Raw genomic sequence first — 9787 nt, 5'->3', positions numbered from 1 at the left:
CGTCGACTCGACGGCGATGGAGGTTCCCCCGACCACTATTTCCAGCCCAGGAGGCGGTGCGTTTCGAGGCCCGTGAAAACATAGAGCCTCGGACTTGTTGAGGGCCACTTCGAGTCCCAAGGCCCTAATGCGACTCACCACGTGAGCTACCCCTGCTGTGCCGAGCCGGACGGCCTGCCTGTGGGTGCTCCCCTTTGCGGTGACGAGAGTATCGTCAGCGTAACACAGTACGTTGACGCCCCGCAGGTTGGTACCGCGAAGCACCCAGTCGTACCCGATGTTCCACAGGAGTGGTCCGAGGACTGACCCCTGTGGGACACCGCACGTGACCGTCCTGCTTGCCCATCCAGCTTGAGTCGGGTATGTGATGGCCCGGTCTCTGAAGTAGTCCTCGACTACTATTCTGAGATAGTGGGGCACACCGTGGTACTTCAATGCCTCCTTGACAGTCTCAAAGGGCAAAGTGTTGAAGGCATTCGCTATGTCTAGCGACACTGCCAACAGCACTCCACCCCGTGAGACTGCCCCATCGGCGAGGACCCTCAGCCGCGCTATGGCATCAATGGTCGACCTTTCCCGCCGAAAGCCGTACTGGCACTCGTGCAAGTCGGGTCCTACCTCCCCGAGGTGTCTGACGAGACGGGCCGCGAGCACTCGCTCAAGGAGCTTGCCCATCTCGTCAAGCAAGACTATGGGGCGATAGGCCGACGGCGACTCAGCCGGGCGCCCGTCCTTCTGAAGAAGGACGAGCTTACCGGTCTTCCAGCTTCGCGGGAACCGACCTTGTTGGAGACATGCGTGGAAAAGGGCCCTCACTCTCTCCTCCAGCTCACCAAGCGCGAGCACCACGACACGTCCGGGCACACCGTCAAGTCCGGGGGCGCTGTTCTTCAGCCGGAGCCTTAACACCGCTGCCCCGAGTTCCCCCTCTGTGACAGGAGGTATGTCCTCCTCTACCGCAGTGCTGGTAGCGTTCCCACCCATCGCTGGCGGATGCCATACACCTCTTTCAGGGAACAGACCAGTAAGGATTCGTCCTAAGAGGTCCGGCTCAAGGCTGCTGGTTAGCGGAGGGGCCCAAGGCCGGAGTTTTGCCCTTACAGTTTTGTAAGGGCGTCCCCATGGGTCCCGGTCCAGCGTCTCCAGCCACTCCTTCCACGCCGCTTCCCTAGCCTGTGCGAATTTTATGCTAATTACTTATGTATCAGAATATGTTTTGCTATGCGCCACCGTTTTAGAATTATTTACGAAAAACAAAAAAAAAGGGACCTTTAATATCAAATATGTCATGTCATATCTCAGTCAAGAATTCGACCAAGCAACCGGCAAATTCCGATTCAGCGGGGTCTTATTAGGTTAAAAGCGCGGGTTGCAAAAAAGTAATATGATTTGCCCATCAGTTGAAATCGATTTTTACAAAAATATGACCAGTCTATAAGTGTACAATATGTCTTCATGTATTTTTTCGATTTGGAACTTTCATAAAAAAAAAACCCTGCTTTAAGATGTGTGTGCTGGAAAGCTTCCTATTTCATAGATCTACAATAAAGTTCGCAATAGAATAAGTCTTTTTAAGATAACTTGCCAAACTCATTTTAATGCTAAAAAATGGTTACATACAATGCGGTAACTGAAATGTTATTTAGGCAAATACAATAGCAATCCTTATCAAATTCAGCTAACTAGATTTCATGCACATTTAATGCACATTATAATTACACTACATACCACACAATTTAAATTAATATCTTAGGAGTTATCAGAAGAATAAAACTAGTGCCCAAAACATTTACTGCTCTTGCTACTTCGTCTTGATATGGCTGCTCTTTTGACTGACACTTGAAAAACGCCTCTGATGGCAATCACATAAATGTAGGGCAGCATAGGGAGCATGAGCAAGATGGTGGTACACTACGTCTCTGTTCCATTACCCAGCACCCTACTACAAGTTATTAAGTACTTCTGAACAGATAATTTTGAAAAGCGCATTGGGGTTGGCTTATAGTGCGTTTTTTTTTATCATTAGAAATATGGTAAACAATCTTGATGTGTCTTTTTATTGAAAAACATGTTTTAAAAATAGGTCACGGCAAATATATAACAATTATGAATCTAATACAATCATTTTATATTCTTCTGCTTTCATAAGTAATAGTCACTGATTTTTAAAAAGCGTTTTTCAATTAAAAAACATGTCAAGATTGCTTACCTTCTTTCTAATGCTAAAAAAACGAACTATAGTAGATGGAGGTTGGGGTGCTACACATAAACATCCACCAACCCTGTTGGGTCCACATAGTAAACAAGGGTTGCCAGGTATCTACACAGGTGGAATTTGGTGTACCTAGCCTGGTGTGTAGCCTTGATGCACAAAAAAATGCCATCATATGGTTGACAAACAAGATTTCAGATATGGTTGATTATGGTACTGTTAGATTGTAAATATGCCCATCTCTGGTTAGTGCAAAAAGCTATTTCTGTTAGCACTAGGCATTATAGTTTCAAAGTTATTGGCACCAATATAAACCACCTCTATTCCTAGTCTAATGCTTCTGAAGTGAATGTGAAGCCAATTTTTTTTTAAGTTAATTTTATTCTGTGCACTCTCTCTATGTAATACTAATTAATGCAACACCTCATTAATTCTCTTCCTACTGCTCAGAATGTTCAGACCCGAATCCTGGCTTTTAAAAACAGTAAAGTCTAAACATTCAATATTATTTCTTATTTATACTTATCACTTTTAAAGTTATGAGGTATGAAATGAATAGGTATATCATATCATTTCAGTTGATATCCTTCTACTAGTGCCATATCCCTACAAACTCTGTCACATATCAACCCCATACATATCTCCTCTACCTACTTGTGCGTTATGTTTAATAACTATGTCATACTTGTAACATGCAAATTTCGAGTTGGTTTCAACTTTACTTTTATGCAATGAAACTGCAACATCTTCAGGACTCTATGTAAACAAATTTCAATAGTACTTGTTCAGCACACACCAGCACATTCTAGTAAATGTAGTAGCGGGCTGTCGATCACGTGTAGCGTTGATTCAGCCCAAACATAGGAAACATGATAATTGGTCATATATATGTCGATAATGAGATTGTGTACTCACCTACATAAAAATCCAAACTATGCAAATATGACAGTTAATCGTAGCGAATGCATTTCTTTGAGCGAATAATCCAATTTGACTGAAGATTGGTCGTAACCGGCGGCGCGCCGCAGCCCGCGCCTGAGCTGGCTCCCACAACAACACGTAGTGGGCTCAACGGCCAGCAATTCGGAAGCTTGCAAAACAGTTCTCACACACCACGACCGTATTTAAGCGCCTCGAATCGAGAATCTAGCATTTGATTAGCAATTACGGCTCTAACCAAAAAAGATAGGGAAATAAAAATTAGTCTTTTGTTTTTTCAATTAAATCCAATTTGACTGTGTCTGTCGAATCCTACTCTTGCTATGCCGTGCCGTCTCACTGACATTGACAGTGGAATTGACATGCGTGACAGTGACACGACATAACCAATCTGTTGACAGTTGGTTGACAGATCTTTTAGAGATGTTCCAAAACACATAGCGTAAGAGCGTTTTCATAATTATTATGGCTTGTTATCAAGGCCTGTTCACTTCCTAAGCGCCACTTGCACCATCCCACTAACCCAGTGTTAACCGGTTGAACCGTTAACTCAGTGTCAAATTGTACTGGTAACCATGGTAACTCCAGGTTTAACCGGTTAACCCCGGGTTAGCGAAATGGTGCAAGTGTCGCTAAGACAGTTATGTCCTCTTATAATTGCACATGTGTGCGCCCGAAGCTTCTATGTGTGCTTTGGCCTCCTAGAAACAGTTGCCAGTAATAAAAATAAATTAAATTAAAAAGCTTTTATTTCGGACAAGATATCCATATTACAATTACAACATAAATTAAAATAAAAACATTTTTCCACAGCAACATTGCTCCTAACTCTGATTTAAAATTTCGCGTATTTTTTACATAATAATGTAATATATATATATATATATATATATATATATATATATATATATATATATATATATATATATATATATATATATATATATATATATATATAATTATATAGCAAATATTCATTATTAAAACTTAATCGCGTGTAATTAAATTTTACGTGTTTTAAGTCCCGTTTATATAGATATATATATATATATATAATAATATAATAATATATATATATATATATATATATAGAGCCGCTACAGGAGGTCTCTGGAAGGTTTTATTAATCACTGGAAGGCACTTTAGTTTGTAAACATCTATTTTATTTATTTAATTGTATTCACAAAAACATGACTTGTCGTTGCGGATGATTGAAGTAGAGTGAATGACAATTCTCAAGTTTGAATTCGAACATACTTCAAACTTGAGCTTTCTATATTCAAAGAGAATGTCTCAAGCCAGTGTCGATTGCTATATACAGCCTCTATAAACCAACACACCCCCTCAATCGACTCTGCTTGAAGCATTAATTTACAGCGCTAAACTTTAGTCAAGACAATATTCCAATAAAAAATTTCAAATACAATAACCAGAAAAACATAACACACTCTGTATATTCCAGGTTCCTTATTCGAGTCAAGTAAAGAATCTTGGTATTCTAATAGATCGTACACTTTCGTGGATACCACAGATTAGTGAGATCAGTAGGAAATTGTTTGCTTCCTTGGGGTCACTTCGTAGAGTTCGTAACTTTTTACCGCTTGCCACCAAAATTGCGCTTGCACAATCTCTTCTTCTTCCCATACTAGATTACGCCGACATTTGTTACCTGGATATTACGGAGGACCAGCTAGACAAACTAGAACGACTACAAAATGCTTGTATTAGATTCATATATGGCCTGCGCAAATTTGACCACGTCTCGGAATTTCGAACCAAGCTCAAGTGGTTGCCAATTCGTCTGCGTCGCAACTCTCACATTCTCACCCTCCTTTATAACATTCTCTTCAACCCCACTACCCCCCCTTACCTTAAAGAACGTTTTAAATATCTCTCTTCTGCGCGGTGTGCGGAGAAGCATCTCCTTGCTCCTCCTTCTTCTTCTTCTAAATTTTATAATACCTCCTTCACTTTTCGGGCTGTTCGATTGTGGAATGCTTTGCCGTCGGATATAAGATGCGCCAAATCGCTTTCCATATTTAAAAACCTTTTAAAATCCCATTATCTGTCACTGCCTTAATTTGCCTTTATTTATTTATGTATGTATATGTATATATATATATATATATATATATATGTATTTTATATATTTATTGTATTTACTTAGAATAATTCTTTAATATATCTTTTATATTTATTCTTGATATGTGAGGCTATTCTATTAGTATTCTACGTAATCTCGTATCTGCACTACCCGTTCATTGTTGTAAGTTATTGGTTTCCTGCTACCCAAAGGTTGTCTGGAAGAGATCGCTTTTGAGCGATAAGACCGCCTGTTGTTACCTAATGTAATATCTGTTCTTTTTCTGTATTCCTTTTCATTATGTGGTGCACAATAAAGAATATATTATTATTATTATTTTGTGTCTCCTTCTGGATTTCACGGGCCAATAAATCCCGGTCTTTTGATAGGCTTGCGTGGGGATATAGATCCAACACGTAGAGGCCCCTTGGAGAGCTTTAATGTCATGTAGAACGCCTACTGGAACCCGTTCACAGGCGCAACAATAGATACCCATGAACCGGTCGTAGCAGGCATTGGGACTATTGTAGAAAAAGTGAACAGTATTCCGGTCTATGGATTGATGTTTGGGTGGACAATGAGACTGGGCTATTGTAAAAGAGGTCCGGACACCTGCCATAACAATGTTAACACCGTCATCGAGGCAGGCGGTGACTCGCCGCTGACTAGATGGGCCCCTGAAACTGCCGTCGCGAAGACGACCAGGAGCAACATCGGTGTGAGCGGCTCAGGGGTGTCGAGAGGTGTGCGCCGCTTTCTACCCAGTGACTGTTAACAGCCACTGTGACAACTCGCGTCTTATGCATCTTTCACTTCCACCCCTGGAGCATATAGCTCTAGCGACTCCTCTCTGGACGGCCAATGAAGGCAAGCCAGAGCTGAGAGTCCTGCGGGTCCCCTTGGGGTCCACTCCGACCGACGAAGACACGCCGGAGACGGAGACCCTGACCGACTCTCGGGAGCACTCGGGTCCGTGGGGTCGTTACTCCCCAACAGCTCGCCACAACCTGCCCTGCGGGCTTATTATTATTTGTATCTCCGTTTTAAAACTCTCGGGTCTTTCGAGCCCGGTCATTTATAAGGCGTGCGTGGGGATATGGATCCAACACGTAGAGGCCGTTTGGAGAGATTTGATGTCATGTAGAACGCCTGCTGGAACCCATTCACGGGTACATCAATAAATACCCGTGAACCGGTTTCAGCAGGCATTGGAAGCTATTGTAAAGAATATGGTCAGAATACTGGTCTATGGTTTAAGTTTGGGTGGAAAAAAGACTGGGCTATTGCAAAGAAGTCCGGACACCTTTTTTTTTTTTTACGAGGGGAAATGCGTTACGCATACTCCCGCCCCCGGGGGGGGGGGGGGTCGGGAGTTATGTGGGACTCCCCTCCCTTAGGGGGAGGCCTACCCACTAAAACCCCTCGGTGTACCCTCGCTCCGCCTGAGGTAGGGCTAAGGGAACGCTTGGCGCTTACCTCGGCCCTGCCATGTGCGTGTCGCCCTTGCGGGCTCGGCTATTGCGGCTTTTGCCATTGTCCCTCCTAGGTGTGCACTTTTTGCGCCTTATCCGCCTCGGGACACTCTCGTCAGGCAGGAGACCCCCCGATCTCCTGCCCGAGGTCCCAGTTAGGGCGGCAAGCGGCGGTCATACGCGGCCCGCCTCCGCCCGGTCCTTTTTCGGCGGATAGGGAGCGAGAGGGGATCGTCCTCTCGCTCTCTCTCCGCCGCCTCCTTTAGGGACATGACAGCGTCGCAGAACGCGACGACCGCCTCCCAGGTGCCTCTATTACGGACCATCGCACTGGCTATTGCCGGCAGCGATAGGTCTGCTCCAAGAACCGCCGCCATCTCCGATCTTGGTTCATCCCACGCAGGGCATACGGCGCGGGTGTGATGCGCCGTGTCCTCCTCACCTCTGTCACAGTGCTTGCACACCGCTGTGTCCTCTCGTCGTGCCACTCGCCACAGGTACCTACCAAAGCAACCGTGCCCAGTAAGTACCTGTGTCAAGTGGTACGTCATTGGCCCGAAGTCGCGCTTCAACCAGTCCCTAAGGACTGGGCGTACTGCGCCCACCACCTCGCGGCTTGCGCTCGGGGCTTCTAGCCTTTCATCCCACCTCCGGAGAAGGTCATCCTTGGCCTCCTCCCTCCAAAGCTTGATCTCCTCCGGAAGTGGACGATTTCCCGCCGCCCGCTCTTCCGCAACTTGCCAGTATACCGCCGCCAGGACCCCAGCCTCCAGGTCCCATGGTGGGCTGCCGGCCAGCAACGTCGCCGCCTCAAAGGAGACCGTCCTGTACGCTCGTATCGCTCTTGTGGCTATAACCCGTTGGGGTCTGCGCAACAGGGCCACGTTCCGAGCGTTCAGGGATTCTGCCCATATTGGGGCCCCATAGAGTGCCATGGAGCGCACAACACCCTGATAAAGGCGGCGGCATGTGCTGCCCGGTCCCCCGGTGTTCGGGAGCAGTCCCCCGAGTGCTCCAGCTGCGGCCAGCAATTTTGGCGCCTTCCGCGCAAAGTGCTCAGTGAAGCTCCACCGACCGTCGAGGACAATGCCTAGGTACCGCATCGTCGACTCGACGGCGATGGAGGTTCCCCCGACCACTATTTCCAGCCCAGGAGGCGGTGCGTTTCGAGGCCCGTGAAAACATAGAGCCTCGGACTTGTTGAGGGCCACTTCGAGTCCCAAGGCCCTAATGCGACTCACCACGTGAGCTACCCCTGCTGTGCCGAGCCGGACGGCCTGCCTGTGGGTGCTCCCCTTTGCGGTGACGAGAGTGTCGTCAGCGTAACACAGTACGTTGACGCCCCGCAGGTTGGTACCGCGAAGCACCCAGTCGTACCCGATGTTCCACAGGAGTGGTCCGAGGACTGACCCCTGTGGGACACCGCACGTGACCGTCCTGCTTGCCCATCCAGCTTGAGTCGGGTATGTGATGGCCCGGTCTCTGAAGTAGTCCTCGACTACTATTCTGAGATAGTGGGGCACACCGTGGTACTTCAATGCCTCCTTGACAGTCTCAAAGGGCAAAGTGTTGAAGGCATTCGCTATGTCTAGCGACACTGCCAACAGCACTCCACCCCGTGAGACTGCCCCATCGGCGAGGACCCTCAGCCGCGCTATGGCATCAATGGTCGACCTTTCCCGCCGAAAGCCGTACTGGCACTCGTGCAAGTCGGGTCCTACCTCCCCGAGGTGTCTGACGAGACGGGCCGCGAGCACTCGCTCAAGGAGCTTGCCCATCTCGTCAAGCAAGACTATGGGGCGATAGGCCGACGGCGACTCAGCCGGGCGCCCGTCCTTCTGAAGAAGGACGAGCTTACCGGTCTTCCAGCTTCGCGGGAACCGACCTTGTTGGAGACATGCGTGGAAAAGGGCCCTCACTCTCTCCTCCAGCTCACCAAGCGCGAGCACCACGACACGTCCGGGCACACCGTCAAGTCCGGGGGCGCTGTTCTTCAGCCGGAGCCTTAACACCGCTGCCCCGAGTTCCCCCTCTGTGACAGGAGGTATGTCCTCCTCTACCGCAGTGCTGGTAGCGTTCCCACCCATCGCTGGCGGATGCCATACACCTCTTTCAGGGAACAGACCAGTAAGGATTCGTCCTAAGAGGTCCGGCTCAAGGCTGCTGGTTAGCGGAGGGGCCCAAGGCCGGAGTTTTGCCCTTACAGTTTTGTAAGGGCGTCCCCATGGGTCCCGGTCCAGCGTCTCCAGCCACTCCTTCCACGCCGCTTCCCTAGCCTGTGCGATGCCTGCCTGCAGGGCGTGGCATTTGGCTCGGTAGGCGGCGTAGAGCTCATCCTCCCTGGCCGGATCGCGTATCCTTCTCCGTCTGCTCCTGGTGTATTGGCGGCGCGCAGCTGTGCATCCGCTTCGTGCCTCACGAAGCTCCTCGCGCCACCAGTAAAGCCGGCGCCGCGGCGGAGTCGCCTTTGCTCGGGGCATTGCTGCATCGCATATGCGCTGGAGAGCAGCAACCTGCCGCTTCGCCTCGGCGTCGACTTCACCGATGGGCCTAGGCCCGGCCTGCCACCCCTCGACAATCGCTGCCTCTTTGGCCATTTCTCGGTCGAGTTTGCGCAGTTTCCAGCGCGGCCCTTCCCCCGCAGTGGGTCGACCGACACCCCTTGGAGTGGCAGGGAACGTGGAGACATCGAATCGAATGTAGCGATGATCCGACAGCGTCTCCACGTCTACCCTCACTCCCCACCCCATTACGCGCCGTGCGAGAGCAGGGCTGGCCATTGTTAGATCCACAATTGACCCGCCCCGCTGTCGCACGCACGTGTGTGTCGACCCCCTGTTGAGGATCTGCAACCCCACTTCGACCGCCCATTCTTCCATGGCCTGCCCTCTCGCGTCCGTCGCTGGGGATCCCCATGTCGTGGACTTGGCGTTAAAATCTCCCGCGACGAGCACCAGCCCCGGGCGACTGCTGCCGATCAGAGAGCCCACCTCATCCAGGAATGACTCGAACTCGGCCAATCTCCTGTTTGGCGAGAAATACGCCCCGACCACCATCGTGTCTCCTAATAGTGTGGCGACA

The 9787-nt window shown here is 48.8% G+C and overlaps 1 protein-coding gene across 1 annotated transcript; it reads right to left on the bottom strand.

Moving 5' to 3' along the window:
• Positions 1-6861: 6861 nt before the first annotated feature.
• On the bottom strand, positions 6862-7809 carry LOC134665485 (uncharacterized). Its single transcript, XM_063522460.1, has one exon. It carries the CDS (start codon positions 7807-7809, stop codon positions 6862-6864), a length of 948 nt encoding a protein of 315 aa, XP_063378530.1.
• Positions 7810-9787: the final 1978 nt, after the last annotated feature.

The sequence above is a fragment of the Cydia fagiglandana genome, chromosome 6, assembly GCF_963556715.1.
Source record: "Cydia fagiglandana chromosome 6, ilCydFagi1.1, whole genome shotgun sequence".
NCBI lineage: Eukaryota > Metazoa > Arthropoda > Insecta > Lepidoptera > Tortricidae > Cydia > Cydia fagiglandana.
The sequence above is the reverse complement of the archived record's forward strand: the minus strand, read 5'-3'. Positions and strand labels throughout refer to the sequence as shown.